Source organism: Echinops telfairi, unplaced genomic scaffold (genome assembly GCF_000313985.2).
Source record: "Echinops telfairi isolate 266 unplaced genomic scaffold, ASM31398v2 ScPeMD7_2565;HRSCAF=3150, whole genome shotgun sequence".
Taxonomy (NCBI): Eukaryota; Metazoa; Chordata; class Mammalia; order Afrosoricida; family Tenrecidae; genus Echinops; species Echinops telfairi.
The window spans coordinates 11,224,199-11,240,305 of record NW_022106463.1 but is presented as its reverse complement, the minus strand read 5'-3'; the positions used below and the strand labels follow the sequence as shown (position 1 = coordinate 11,240,305).

Genomic DNA, 16,107 nt, shown 5'->3' with positions numbered 1-16,107 from the left:
ACACACACACACACACACACACACACACACACACACACACACAGAGCTTTCTCCATCATCTCCATCTGGATATTGCCTTCTTCTTTCTTGGTGGATGGAATAAATTTTGTTAGACTCAACTCTGAGCTCTCAACTCTCTTACCACATTAGCATCAGCAGGGGACCCAGCGTGCTGTGTGTGAGCCCTAGAGCAGTTCTTTCTCATCTCGGCTTCAGTCACCGTGTTGAGATGGGGGTGAGTGTGGAGAGGATCCCGGGGTGGAGTAAGAAGAGCAAGACCTGAGAAGGGGATCAGGCTCAGGGGGTGCCATCATCAATGCTGGTTTCCTCACTAGGAGAACAGCATGACCAATGCCGCCAAGAACCATTGGATTTGAATTCACTCAGACACCGGGGATTCGAATTCACCCAGAGATACTTCTGAACAGAGAGGCCTAGCAGTTCATTTCTGAGAACCCAGCCATCAGAGCTCCTGTGGAGCACGTGGGGCACCATGCGCGAGGTCCACGCAACAGCAAGGGGTCTGATGTCCCCTGCTTCGCTGGAGAGCATTCCCTGGATAAGGACATCATGCGTGCTGAAGTAGGGGGAAGTGAAAAAGAGGAAGACCCTCAGAAAGATGGACTGGCACGGTGGCTCAAACACCAGAACAGCTGTGAGGATGGCACAGGACCGGCAGTGCTCCCACCTGTTGCAGGCGGTACAGCCATGCGTGAAGGTCGACTCAGTGACAGCTGGTTTTATGCCACTTATTTCGCTGTCACTGGGGATGTAGTGTCAAGAAGACTGTACACAAAATAACCCTCAATTATGAAAGGAAGGCCTGATCAGTTTTAATAACTCTTACCATTATCTACACTGAAATCTCTGCCAACAGGATATAATGTATCTGGTTATAATGGCCTCTATAAAAACCAAAAGGAGGAGGGGGATAGATGATTCATTTCTTTAGGTTTATCAGCAGAACTGCTCGCCCAATTTCTAAGCCAGTGTGAGATGACCCACCTGCCTCTTTATCTAGCAAGATGATGAGGTCATCGGATTTTCCCCCCCACTTAGCTACCCATTCTCTGGACAGCAAACTGCCCTGCCCACAACTCTTGGCAGGTGGTGATTCTGCCACCGCCGATCGACCTTACTTCATCTTTCTTAGAGCTAGAGGTCTATCTAGTTCACAGCCGGAGACTGGCTCGTTTGGCAAATTCGTTTGAGCATCAGCTAGTGGATGATTGTAAGGTCTAGAGATACAGAGGGGCTTGGGAACTTCCTGAGAGCCCTTGTAGGGCAGTGCACAAAATGGATGAAACGCCCTGCCCTTGTGGAGCTTACTTCCTAGTAAGGAGAGACTGGAAATAAAAGCAGAAAGGAGGAAACCCACATACCCGGAGGGAACTAGCAGAACACAAAGCCTGGGGGAGGGACAGGGACGTCTCGGGGCAGGAGGAGACTCTGTAAAGTGGCGTCTGAAGAAACACTGAAGGAGGTGAAAGGTCAGGCCAAGAGAAGGAGCAAGAGGCCTGCATGCACAGAAATGACAAGTGGCAACTGCGTGTTAGATGTGGCAGTGGCCTTCAAAGGCACAGCCAGGAAGAGGGAGGGCCGGGAGCAGGAGGGTGTGGCATGTGGGCTAACTGCCTCCTCTTGCGGGAGTGCAGAAGAACTAGCCATGCCCAGCTACCACTGCCGAAATGCTCTGATCAAAAGGGAGACAAGAACAGAATTTTGAATTCCCATGGACTCTAGACTTTATGGAGATACGGAGGTGAGATACACCCCTGAAACTACTGCCCTAAGGTGCCCTTTAAACATTAAGCCAAAAATATCCCCCAAAGTCTTTTTAAAACCAAAGGAATATTGAGCTGTTCGTGAAACATGTCTGTTCTGAGCACTGTGCCTCTTTGGGATCAGGAGACACAGCAACTCAGAAGGTTTGATGGAAGGCTTGCTTGAGTGGCAGTGGGCTTCTGCCCACTGAGAGGGCGGTGGAGGAGGCAGGGGACAAGGAGGCTGACAATGGCTACCGTGTGTCACCGAACTGTGTGTGTATAAACTGGTGAATGTGTCGGCTTTTCTGAGATCTTTAGTTTTCCGTCTCCTTCTCTCTGAACACTTCTGAACTTGTTCTTTGAGGAAATGCTCCCCTTCTGACTGGAACTGACTCATCATGTTAAAGTGTCCAGGGGCTCCTGTGGAGCCCAGGGCACCTGCGGGCCGTCTCTGCACATGGGGCTCAGTGACAAGCAGGGTCTGTTGTCTATCGAAGTAGGAAAGTATGAGGCGAGGGTCAGTGCGCTCACACTGCTGGATACAAGCAAGCAGGCAGCGCGCATCTGAAGATCTGAAAGTCGGGAAGCGTGGCTGCTAACTGGAGACCCATGAGCAGGCTGGAGATCCGGAGCCAGCCGGGATCCGGCGGAAGCTGGGGAGAGACTGAGGACCTGGAGCAGAGTTCATCTTCTCTTGGCTGTGGATACAGAGCTGAGGCACTTTCCAAGGACAGCCTCAGTGTAGGGCAGCGAGGCAATCACACTGCCCGCCCTCACATCCCCTTCTAACCCCAGCCATTTGATTTACAGCCCTGAAGGTATGGAAAGAGGGAGGGGGGCAGGGAGCTGATAGCATGGATGACTGTGTAACCCCACTCAAGGGGAGTGAACAACAAAATTGTATATGAAAGGAGATAGTGGCTGGTGTAAGATGTAGCAAAAACAAACAAACAAACAAATAAACAGGGTTGGGGGTGTTAGGGAGGGAGGGGATAAAGGTGAGCTGATAGCAAGGAGTACAAGGAATTGTTTTGAAACGGACTGTGGTAGCAATTGTACAGTACTGCTTGATGTCATTAAGCTAGGAAATGTTGGGTCTGTAAGAACTCCCAATAAAATGATAAAAAATAAAGTGTCAAGTACTTCGGAGGATTCCCTTATCCAACAGTTTCTGAATCCTCAACATGAATTTCCAACCTCAGAGGAGACCCTGCTTAGTGCGAGAAACACATGGACACAGAGAGAAAACACCCAGGGTGAGCCTGTTCCTGAGGGGACCACGATGAAGACAATCGAGCGACCGGTTTAGTCCTGTCCTACATTGTTATTTACAGGAAAGATCTTTTCCAGAAGTATATTCCCACCCCGAGAATGAACCACTGGTAAGTAAGTAGATGAAACGTTAAGCTGACACTTGAAAGCTCAGAGCAAGTGTCTGACAGGTTGGGGGCGGGGAGGGTGGGTTTGCCCGAGCCTATGGAGCCCACAGATGGGCACGGCAGAGAGGCAGCATGGAGAATGGCAGGCTGAAAAGCAGCACCATAGACTGAAAACACAAGTTCCTCCCAAACAGTGAGTCACCAAGAAGCCCCCCAGCCCCCCAACTACCTCTGGTCCAGACTCAGGTAAAGAAGACAGTGCTAAGTCACAGATGTGCACTGGTTCTCACACAAGGGCAAGTGCACCCAAATGGTTCCAGTTCCAGTCTCAGGGAATGATCGTGACCTCAATCTGAGAGCGACAGCCACAAACATGAAGAGAAGCCGACGCTGCATCCAAACCAGTGGCCAGCAAAGTAGAGCACCAACTAAGTGCACACGGAAGAAGCACACCAGCCTGTGGGGTCCAAAGATGATCCACAAGCGAATCCAACTACAAGAGGGGAAAGTATCAGAGCTTGAGTTGTGAACACCCAATTTTCAGAAGGCTTTGGAGGATAGGAGGAGCCCAAAATCCATCTGCAGAGTCTCTGTTAGGTTTCCCAGTTTATGAAGCACAGGAATGGGTGCATAGAGACAGTAACTGACGAAATGGCCTATCCGGGATGGGGTGGGGGGGCGGGAAACGGGGAGCAAATAACGAATGCAGGAGGGTGTATTAGAACTGATTGTGATGTACATCCAACTCCTCCTTTAAAAAGTCGACTGAACTATAGAAATGCATGATATGGAAATTTTCTATCAATAAAACTATTTCTTAAAAAAGAGTAAGAAAGGGTCCTGCCAATGTGTCCACGAGAGGGCATTGCTGTGGAACATTGCTATTTGGTCTGCCGATTCTAGAATGAGATTGCTAGGAAACAAAACCTAAAGTTTCTGCTTGTTCATTTGGTCTTCGCCACACAGTGAAAGGGCATTGGGGCGGGGTGTTTAATGTCAGAGCTTTCTGATTTTATTTCGGGAGGTAGTTCCTTCTGTGGGACTCAAGTCGCTATGAGTGGGAGCTGACTCCAGGTGCCTACTGACAATGACGAGACAACCACATTCACACGGAGAACGTGTCTCTGAACCACAGGACAGCACAAGAGGCTCATGGCATTTTCTGTGCTTGGCTAGTTCCCCCACCCCCTCCCCGGTGTGATGGAAATTTGTGGGTTTAATTCTGCACAGAGGGCTGGGGTGTTTTCTGCATAGGGAGACACTGAGGTAAGCCATCACAACCCAATCTGGTGAAAGGGTTACTATGGAAATGAAGCTGATTTTGGTCAAATCCACACATTCCCAAGCTTGGATGTGTCAATTTGCTGAAGTGACGGGCCCTGAGCTGGGTGGGCTACCCCAGCAGAAGCCCCAGAGCAGGCTCAAGTGACAGCAGTGGTTTAGGGCTGTCTCTAAGGTGCACACCCCAGAATGAGGGTAACCAATACATGGAGGGCACCTTTGCGGGTATGCCCTCCAACCCCCCAAGGTTGGCTGCCAGGGGGATTCCCCAGGAAGAGCAGGAGGGCTCCAGACTTAGTTGTGAGGAAATGAGCAAGTCAGTGCATCAATTTTCCAGCTACAGCTCGCAATGCAAACTGCATCATCCCGAGGCCTCGGGTGACGGTGGCCTGGGCTCTGGGCTGATGCCACCACACCTGTCATAATGGGCTTCAGACCCCTTGGGCAGTGGCTTCCACTTCTGAGCAGAGAAGGCAAATGGTGGCGACATACTGGAGCCACCACTGGCTGCAGTGTGGCCCGGCTGCTCGGCGCCCGGTCTAGAGGGACCTACGTTTGAAGCTACCAATCCACCAGCCCTGGGCTGACAGGCGGTCAGGCCCGGCTGGCGGCTGGCAGCTCATTTTGCTGGCAGGTGGCAAACAATTAGACACAGCAATTTGTGCCTCCTGATGACATTAAAGCATGAAACTAAGCTGTATGCGGGGCTGGCGAGCTGTGTGAAAGCATTTCAAAAATAATACTCTTTGCCGTGGCAACTCATTTCAGACTGCCACCTCCCATTAGGGCTTTGAGTGGTGAGGACGACAGACTTGAGTTACGGGCGGTGCTGGGCCGCTTCTGTCTAATCCGTCATTGGCGCCCCTGAGACCTCAATCCCCCCTTCATCAAGACCACCTCATCATTTACATTTGATAGCCCTCGAGCTGCTGCATACATTAGCTGCACCCCAGACCCCTTCCCGAACAGACTGGGGGTGGCCCACGGGCTTGGTACCTTGCACTTCACAGCCACGCATGCCTGGTTCTGTGCAGATGCTCCTAGGTGTGGGGGTGAGGGGTGGGGAGTGTTGTTTGTTGAAAAGCACCAGTCTCAAAAGCGTAATACAGTCTGACTATTGCTACGGCGCCCCCCTCTGTGGCTGTCTTCCTTTCTGTAACGGAGAGGGACAGCTTTCTAAGATGACCCGAATCCACACAAACACGGCCGTGCATCTCTCTTCTGTGACACAAGGCTGTCACTCTGGAAGCTTTACACAATGTAAACACGTAAACACTTAGTGAAGTTGGAAATTAAAGCAGTGAGAGACCCTATGTGATATCACTGTGCCATTTACGTGGGCAATGCTGTACGCATATATGAAAATGTTGGTCCTTGTATGCAAGCACATTCAAACACATGCACACAAGCACACACATCTTGGGAACACTAACCAAATATACAAGGAGTTTGGGAATAGGCCTGAGGAGATGGGGACTGTCTGTCTCTGTCCCCTAGGGTGTTTGCAGTGCATTTATCAGAAACACCCACTGGATACTGACTGGGAAATGAAAGGGCCACTCAGTCATTGAAATGGCTTCACTGTCACCCCTCACTCCCAAGTCCTGAAAAGCCACGTCTCTGTTCTGGACAAAGCGGTTTGGCAAAGTCAGAGCAGGAAGCCCCAAACCAAGCACTGCCATCAAGCCGGAGCTCAGGTGTGGAGTCTGTAAAATCATCACTCACGACAGCCAGGCAAAGCCCTACGGAGTCAGGGCTGGCGTCTACGTGGTCGATGAGTCTGAGCAGACATGAACTGGGAGCCCTGGGGTTCCTTTAGCAAACGTTACTTTCAAAGAAGCCCACAGGGAAGGGGGCCTAGAAACATGCCATCTTTCTCACAAACTAACATTTAAATCTCAAATCTGAGTCCTAGTCTTCAGAATAAGATACTTAACTCCAATCACTATTACTGACTTCTATACGCACTGTCAGGGAGTCAATGTCGACTCACAGCGACCTTACAGGACAGGGCAGAACTGCCCCTGTGGGATCCCGAGATTGTCGCTCTTAATGGGAATAGGAAGCCACATCTTTCTCCTGTGGAGCAGCTGGTAGTTTTGAACTGCTAATCTTGCAGTTAGCAGCCCAACACTTAACTACTATGCTCCTGGTGCTCCTGACTTCTATCCGAGCAGAGACGTGGGAGGGATTTGGCCTGTTTTCTCCCCTGAAAACGGGGAGCCCATCTGCTGTGCTGTCATTGGGGGCAGGGCATAAAAACGGGGAGCAGCTTTTCCCATCCCGGGTCAACGTGCTTCAGCTCCTTCTTGAAGGTGCATCGCGGCTACTGCTGACAGTGCCATCAGTCAGCAGGCCCGCCACCTAGGGGTCTGTAGGGGGCCCCGGCGGGCCCACAGCCACTCATGAGAACAGTGCCGACCACAGGGGGAGGCTCTGGAATCGTAAAAACCAGAGCCAAGTGTCAAGGCCTCCAATCAGTGGTTCCAACTCATGGTGGCCCTTCCGCACAGAGGCTATCTGTTCCCTAGGACTTCTGGGACAGTCAGTCTTTACAGGAACAGACTGCCTGCTCGCTCCCTGAGATCCGCAGGGCTTGCTTGCTAGCGTGTGGGTGTGAACAGCCACGCTCAGTCCTCCAGGGACAGCCCCTGGAGGCTAGGCCGCACGCACCTGTCGAAGGAATGGAACTGCATGGGGAGGATGGCCTGCGCCTCCCTCTTGAGTGATGGGTCGGGGTAGGGCACGGGCTCTGGGCCGCACTCGGCCAGCTCCATGGGGGCGGCCACCAGGCTCTTGAGGATCTCCTTGACGTTGATGCCTTTGGTCTGGCTGATGCTGGGGACGGGCGGCGCTGGCTTCAACACCTCTCCGGGGGCCTCTGCCAGGCTCTCCTGGGACTTCTTCACCTCAGATGACAGCGTGGACAGCAGCTCGCTCATGGCGTCAGGGCCTGCGCTAGGCTCCAGCTCCACACCATTCAGGACACTGGCCACAGGCTCCTCGCCGATACCCGAGTCCGTGTGAGGAATCGCACTCTCCAGAGGGACCTCCTCGCCCGGGGCCAGCGGCTCTCTCTCCTTGAGGGCGTCTGGAAATGTTGCTGGTGGATCTGGAATAAAAACAGAAAAAAAATAAAAGTGACAACAAATGAGTAAGAATGAAAAAAACAAACAAACAGGACAATGCAAGCAGAGAAACAAACAAAAAACTTCCAAGTGAAAACCCTGTATTACTCACTGCTGATTCTCATCTGACTGAGTAAGGAGACTGCAGCTGCACAGCAATGCCCGTGCTGACAATTGACCGCCCACCCAAGGCTGTTGTCAGCATCCCATATCCTCAAACCCAAACCAAGCACACTGCCACTGAGTCGATGCCGACTCACGGTGACCCTATAGAACAAGGTGGAACTGACCCTATGAGTTTCCAAGACCGAAACTCTTTACAGGAGTAGAAAGCCCCTTCTTTCTTCCTCAGAGCAGCTAATGGTTTTCAACCTGTACCCATTGTAGTGCTAGGACTCCTGACTCGTCTCCTAAGTATACCCCAGAGGTGTGTCCTGAAAAGCGAGCCTGCAAAGCCTCAGGAACCGTCTCCTGCCCCTTCTTGAGAGCAGCTGAGGGCAATCTCTCTAGAAACTTCTCCTTTGTGCTGTCACTGTTGGGGGCATTCATTGGGTGGACTTCCCTGGTACCTGCTCCTCACAGTAAACTTCACCAGCCCATCACAAACAGGTGTGTGAGATCGAAAGAGCTACAGCACTGGACTAAGTCACTTGAAATTACACACACAGAATACGGACCATCCTGAGGCTGACAGCAAACTGCAGAGCCCGTCACAGGATCTGCTAGCTCCCAAGGTGGAGCCTCTGAGGACAGAGCAAACAACAGTCTCTCCAGCTGGTGGATGGGAGGAGAAATTTACTCCCACGTGTGAGAACAAAACTAGGTATATATATACGTTTCAAACACTTACTACATATGTACACACAGCACACCAATACTGCCAATTAACATAGCTAAAAAACTAATAAATTCATGGCAAATCTCATTATACAAAGGTCAAGATAATGACAGTGGCCATGGGAAAAGATGTTATCTAGTTCTGGGAGATGACTTGAGAGCACTCACCTGACGGCAGGTGGCTTCTCCTGGGGAGAACAAGGGGAAGAACAAGAGCGTGCAACTCGACGGCGCCAGGTGAAGAACAAAACAGGGCTATGAAGGGACGACACGTGTGTGTCACGCGCACCACCTGCGCCACATCCATTAATGCATGTTATTTGTTGCTGCCACTCCAGCTTTGGGGTACATATACTCCCTCGTGGAACAGACACAGTAGACTACATCACTTGAAAGATGTCTTCCAAAGTTTAAGATCTATAATTTCTGGGAAACCGCCCTGTGTGCTTTGCATGTTTGTCTGAAAATTCTCATCCTTATCAATTTTGCAGGAAATCAGGGGGGCCAGGCGGGGGCATGGCCACCCTAATTTCAGCTCTCAAAAGCTTGTGTGAAATTGCTAAGAGACACAGAGAAAGGCTGTTGTGGGCACACTGTTGTTGGAGGGGTGGGGGCGAGGCGGGGTGCCATTTGCAATTGGTTGAAAATTGGTACATGCTGAAAACTTAAACCGAATATGAAGGGACTGCTTCCCGGTGGGGATCAGCTTTTTGGGCCCTAGCTATTGGAAAGTTTGCTAATTTCCTGAAAACCGATTAATGTCATGGTTTCACAATTAGTGAGGATGTAAATTCATTACGTTTCTCTAGATTAACTTCAGAATAATGCTGTCAAGTTGTCAAAAGAAAGCAAATTGCTTTCTTCTGCTGCCCCTTTTCTTATGGAGAAAACTTGCACTAAATCCAGCCATGAATTTAGGCAGACATCTCTTCTTTCTATTAGTCTATCTTTCCCAAATCCCCTATTCATCTAGACTTACTAAGAAGCACACATCTCCCTCACTTGTGTGGCACAGTGGAGTCTTCCTCCAGCTCATGGGGCTTGGATCCTTTGTCTGTCTGTCTGTGTGGTCCAGGATATCAGAGCTGGGAGGGGAGAAGATCGGTGGGGGCAAGGTGTTATTAAGACTTGAGCCCGACTGAGTGATTGGGACAAGCTGAGTAGACTTACTCGGTGCTGATCCCAAGATTGAGAAGCCTTTGAACTGCCTATGACAAAGCACCAGAGAAAGAGAAGGTTAAGGGCTAAAGACAACAGCTTGGAAAGATTAAATCTCCACAAGATGGAGATTTAAATTAGAATAATAGGTGTGGGGGTGGAAAGGCGGGGAGAATGAAGATGCCTCTGAAATATACAGTTTAATGGAGGGGGGGGGGGTGTCAAAACACTGACCAGCAGCTAAGCAGGGAGAAAGCAGCCTGGGAGAGCGGGATAGCAGCTCGGCTGGGAGCAGAGGGCACGCATTTGAGGCCGCACCCTGGGCTGCCGAACCTTGTCTGTCTCTGTGGGTGCAGAAAAGTGGAGGCAGACCCTGGAAGTTCACGGGAGAAGGATGGCAAAACTGCCATTCCCACTAGGAGACCAGCGAGTGTACAGGGCACACGTGCACGGACTGGTGATGCGTGAGAGATGACAAGACAACGGACAGTCAGGAGGGGCTTCCTGACAAGCGGTGATGACTGACAATAGGGCAGAGGACACAAAGGCGGGACCACTGCAGCAACAAGAAAACCACATCGTCAGGGTGACAAGCACCTCAGAGCAGGGAGCGTGGGCTGTGCACTGGGCTGATTCCCAGATCCGGCTTCTCTGTGATGGCAAGGGTCGCCTTTATGGTGTGTGCTTTATAGGTAGGGCTGCTCAATTACTTACACTGCTCACCTTATGTGGCTGAGATGAAATCGTTTTCCGAGTGCACAAAGTATCTGAGAAAAATAAGGACCTTTTGACAGGATCATCACACAAACTACCACATTTAAAGGCTTATCATTGATTGAATATTATTTTGCTCATCTGCTCAACTAGTGGGCTCTCCGTGGACATTGAAATCTAGCAAATGTTAACTCTCTACCTGGAGTCCCCAGATAGATTTATGTGGATCTATAAGGATATATATATGGATATATATATATACACACACACGTGTGTGTGTTCCTATATAGACCTATGCGAATTCTCATGTGTATCTATATCTCATGTGTAAGAATCCCTAAATAGTGCCATGTGAGTCCCTATTGAGACCTATATTACTCTCTCTATAAATCTATAAGAATCCCTATATAGATCTACATGGGTCCCTATACGAACTTGCATATAAATCTATACAAACTTGTATATAAATCTATAAGAATCCCTATATACAGGACCCCATGGGACTCCTCATGTGGACCGACATGGGTCTGTATATAAATCTTTAAGAATCCCTATACAGACTCACGTGAGTCCCTATATAGCTCTGTGGGAACCCTAGTGTGGATCTTTGTGAATCTGTATATAAATCTATATGAGCCCCCATGTAGTAAAAACATTATGAAAATAGAATCTTGCTCGGTCAGTGTGAGCCTGTTCATAATATTGGCACATCATAGAACACCACCTTCACTGCAGTTCTACCGTAGCTGGCAGAGAGAGGCTTCAACAAGGAAGAGTGTGGCTGGGCTATTTCCCTAACAAATCTGATCACATCAGTGTCCTTGAGAATCACGTCCCGTGTTCATCTGGCAGACGTGAAAATACGTTGAAGGAGATGCTTTTCTTGATGGCAACCACAAATAAAGCGGCCGCTATGCAGAGACTTCCCATTATGCGTCTGTCCACAGCGTTTCCAGAGTGTGCTCTGGGGGTGGGCCTGCATTTTTGTCTGGGAAAGCGTCCTCCCTGGGAATCCTGGTGCGAACACTGTAGTAGTTGAGACTATCAGGCTGTGTCCAGTCACTGGGAATGACGACACCAGAGCCACCGCCACTGCAGCTTTTGAGCCATGGTCCTGGGTGTCTGCGCAGTGGCCCATCAGCATGGCCAGCGGGGCGAGGCTGCGTCAGGAGCCGGCAGCTGGGTGCCAGATGCCTCTCCTCCTTGCTGCCTTTCACTGAATGTAATGAGTTCCTCAAATGCATTTTGGGGGAAATACGGGTTAAGTTCAGCAAATGATACGATGTCTCCATGGTGACCTCCATTTGTCACACTCCTCTCCCCTCAAATCTTGTTTCACAGTGATTTGTGAAATGTTTCAATATGTCTTACCTTTTAAACAGCGATTTTCCAAAAGATTTGAAGAAGGAATAACATATAGACCCTGGTTGTGTATGGAAGACACACCGGTTAGTGTGCCACTGCAAACAGCACCACAGTTGAAGGTCTGCCTATCAATGAACGATGCTGAGCCAATGAAATCCCCAAAGTTAATTATTTAAACTAGAAAATAAAAAGAGGTGCATAACTAATTTGCATACTTACAGCTATCAAATCCAAACTGCCAAATTAAGTCACATAAAAATTAACCTTGACTCTGAAGAAGAGAAAACCTTTGGTAGAAAGACTGAAATCGTTAACAGTTCGTTGCATGTAGCCAAAGAGTAATTATTTGCAATGTTTATATTCGGAAGCGTATTGGTCTGCTTGCCTGTTTGTTTGTACCCTGAATGTATGGACATTACCTAATGCCTGGCATGCAATGGCATGACTAAAGGATACACTACACGAAGGACAGACTCAAAACCCACTGCCACTGAGTCAGTGCTGACTCACAGTGATGCCTCTGTGGGTTTCTGAGAGGGTTACTGTTTACAAGAGCTCCATCTTTGTCTCAGAAGAGCAACTGGTCATTTTGAACTGACAACCAAGAGGGTCACAACACAACTTGTAACCACAACGCTCGCCATGCCACAACAGACAAATTTGTAAGTGGAAAAACATCGACAAGACTAGACAGCTCTTCTCGCTGAAGCTCTCTCCGAGATGGGCCTAGGTGTGGCTCAGCTTGCAGGTGTATATGGACGATCTTCATCCAAGGGTCTTCATGTTCTTCCAGCCTTTCTCCCGCCCCTTACCACACCTGCAGCGCCCTCCATTAGGCATACACTGGCACATTCAATGGTGTTCCACATGCCCGAGGCTCTTGTCATTCAGTTCTTATAAGTTATGCTCTGCAAACTATATAATGTCAGCTGACCCGCACTCAAGTCTTCTAAAGAATTCTTGCTCTAGCTCAGAATTGGCTGTGGAGCCCCTCCAGTGAAATTTTTACAATCATTGTTAGTTTCAAATCCAGACACTTTATTTGGTTTTGCTTTATAACTGAATACTCTTTACTCTATTTAGTGAGATCTTCTCATCTCTCTCTCTATGAACTTTGTACTGTCGTCCAGGTGGAGGCTTACAGAGTAAAGTTGGTTTCCATCCAGCAATTCACACACTTTGCTTTGTTGACACTGATGGCAATCCCGTCCACGCAACAGCGCTCTTCCCACTGCTCCCAGTACTCCTCGTTTCCAGCTGTTCTGTGTTCCTGCTCGCCCCGGTCTTCTGGGCGTTGGTTTAGGGCAAATGCTTCCCCCTGGGTCTTACAGGGTTCATTGTTCTGAGTAGGGAGCCCTCCATACTCTGGTGGAACAGTTCAGTTTACACATCTGTCTTCTGCATGGCTGAAAAGTTGATCCCCCAAGGGTGGTCTTGGGACCAATTTGAAGTGTGCTGAGGAAAGGGTTCCTCTGGTCTCTTGAGCTTAATTATAAAAGCAAAAGAAACCGAGTCTGTCTGTTCCCGTAAAGAGTTAGTCTTGGAAGCCTACAGGGACAGTTCTACCCTGTCCTACAGGGTCTATGGGGGTGCTATGAGACAAAATGGACTCGATGGCCATGAGTTTGTTTATTGGTTGATTTACAAGGACTGGCCTATGGTTCTGTTCTAACAGGTCCAAGACTGGCTCTTCCCCAGAGGTTTTTCTTGACTTCCTGTCTTGCAGGGTTTGGGCCAGCCTTCCACTTTCTCTGGCTATCTCGTCAGTTTACGGGAAAGGAGACATTTTAAAGTAAATGGCATTCCAGTTCTGGAAACATGGCTACTCCACCCCACAGTGTCGTTGCCATGGCTGTTAGTGCTGCAGCTGCCCGTTCTCAATGAGTTCTATAAAGGGAGGGACCCCTGCCACATGCACACATGCAGCCTTTGCTCAGCTGGCCTGCTGCCTGGCCAATGATGGGACAGAGATTGTATTCAATACCTCAAGCCAAGAGGTTTTCCACTTTTACCACAGGCTGTGTGTGTATGTGTGTATGCTTTCAACACTCCTGCAGTTTGCTGTTCCTTCCAGGTCCCCCCTGCTGGCACAGGGTCACAGGGTTAGACAGAGGTGAGAGACGAGGGTTGTCTTGGATCTTTCATAGGCACGGGAACAGCCAAGAGGAATACAGATACCCATTCCTGGAACTCTGCTCTCAGCTTCTTGGCCAGGCCCCTTTGCCCCATTGCTACTTCAGATGGTTGCAGAGTTTAAACACTGCTATTGAACAGTGTTGAATATTCAATAACGTCTGGGAACAGGGCTTTTCTCACTAAGGAGGCTATGAATGTATGCAAAGAAATTCAAGCCTTTTTAGGGGTCCTCTCAGGGTTGCGCCAGTTACACCTGGAAAGTGCCGGTCTTAAAGATGTTGCGAAGATTCCGAAACCTGCTGGACTATGGCATCCAATGTCCTTGGCTTAATGCAACTTTCCAAAGCTTTCTCCAAACTGTTGTTGTTTGGCACCATCAAGTCCACTCCAAGCCTTGGTGACCCCATGAACCACAGAACAAAACACTGCGGGGTCCTGCGCCATCCTCACAACCATTGGTTATGTTTGAGCCCATTGTGGCAGCCATTTTGTAGATTCATCTAGTTGAGGGTCTTGCTCTTAAAAAAATTTTTTTTTTCTTTATGGGCCCTTTACTTTATTAAGCAGTGTCCTTCTCCAAGAACTATCTCCTCCTGATAGCATGTCCAGAGATGAAGTCTCTCCAGCCAATGCACAGCGTTTCTTAAGTGAAACCCAGCAGTGTCCTTACTATCCAGCTGTGTTCTGTAAGCCTCCACTCCCAACCCAGGTGACTCTTCTGAAGTCATAAAATGGATTATGGTATTTGTAGTAGGTAGAGTAATGCCCCCTTTCCCAAAAGACATCCCAACCCTTCAACCCTAACTCCCATTGCCTGGGCCTCTGTTGGCGTATGTGGCAAAAAAGGACTCTTGGAACTGACTAAAACAAAGGACCCCGAGAAGGGGACATCATCCACGAATAGCAAGGGGCACAGTTTAATCACATGAGTCCTTGGGAACAAAGGGACTTCTTGGTTCAGGTCAGAGGAAGACGTGCCTACACAGAATGGTGGAAAAAACATAGTGTGGCGGTTTTGAAGATGAAGGAAGGTCCCCTGAGTCAGGAGCTGTGGCTGTTCGATGGCAAGGAAATAGCACCCCCACCCCCCAACACACACACTCAGAGTCTCTGAGAATGCAGTCTGCCAGCTCAGTGGCTTCAGCCCAGTAAGACCTATAGGACGTCAGCCCCTAGAGCTGTTGGAAAACAAACGCTGAGCTGCTGTAAGCCTCGAGTTTGTGGCCGTCGCATCCAGAAGCTACAGAAGCCCAATACAACAGGTCTCTGGGTGGGCGGGTGTGTCCCACAGCCTCAGCAAAGGCTGTACCTCCCATGGCCTTTATGCTCTTGTGCCCCTTCCCACAACTGCTCTCTGTTCCTGAACCTGCCTCCACCACCTCCATTCTTGAGACCAAACTGAAACTCATCCTCTGGGCGTCCCTTTCCCAAGAGCCCAGATGAAATGAGCTTTCTTCTTTTATGCCGTCTCGTGGTAACCTATAGTTTGATTCCAATACATGTGGGACACGCCATTTACAAGTGTGTGTTTCTGGAAGCACCCCCTCCCCACTAGAATGAGTCTACAAAGACAGGCCCCTTTGCTCACTGTCACCTCCCCAGAACATAGGAGCGAGTAGGAAACGATTCATTTAATCACCAGCTATTTCTTGAAGGAAAGTTGAAGTACAATGAGAGGAAACTTAGACTGGAAATGAAAGAGAGGGAGAAATGTTGGTGCCTTGACTGATATGGAAAATATCTATGATATTTTATAGAATGGAAAATATTTTTAACAAGTGCTAGAAAAACTGGGTATGGTTTTCCCCTTTAAATTCTAAAACTATCTAGTGTACTCAAAGTCAGGATCCATCCAGAGTTCCGCAAAGACTGCATGCAGGACCATGTTTTAGAGAGTGTCAAATAGTAATGACACAGCCGCACAAAGGACTGCGGGCACAACCACTCAAAATGATTCGCATCTAAAAACAAATTTATAGTATGAAATATAGTGCTTTACTCTATGACTGAAATAACTTATTTACTATGTGTGCTAAGTTTAGCACTGATTTTGCATTACAGTGGTAACAATATTTGTTTTCACGTTTTGCATATATAGTTGTGGTGTCCTTGCGCTAATATTGCAGATGTAAAATGACCACATCAAGGAATCTGAACATTTTTTTGCTCTATAAAGTGTACACATTTACATTCTGATCCTTCAACATTTTGCCCATTTTGATTGGAAAATTGTGGTACAGTGTTGCTTCAGTGATTGTATTTGATTGTTAAAGAGTTGAATCTAAAGCCTTTCTTCTCTGTGTATTTTCCAAATATTTCTATTACAGTGATATATTCCAATAT

General features: G+C 48.7%; 1 protein-coding gene across 1 annotated transcript in view; it reads right to left on the bottom strand.

Annotated features, from left to right (window-relative positions):
- Positions 1–16,107, bottom strand: part of NBEA (neurobeachin) — a 465,975-nt gene that overhangs the window by 282,467 nt on the left and 167,401 nt on the right. The window contains exon 31 of the mRNA XM_045294000.1: positions 7,086–7,538. Within this exon, the coding sequence (XP_045149935.1) occupies positions 7,086–7,538 (453 nt within the window). The remainder of the gene's footprint in view (positions 1–7,085; positions 7,539–16,107) is intronic.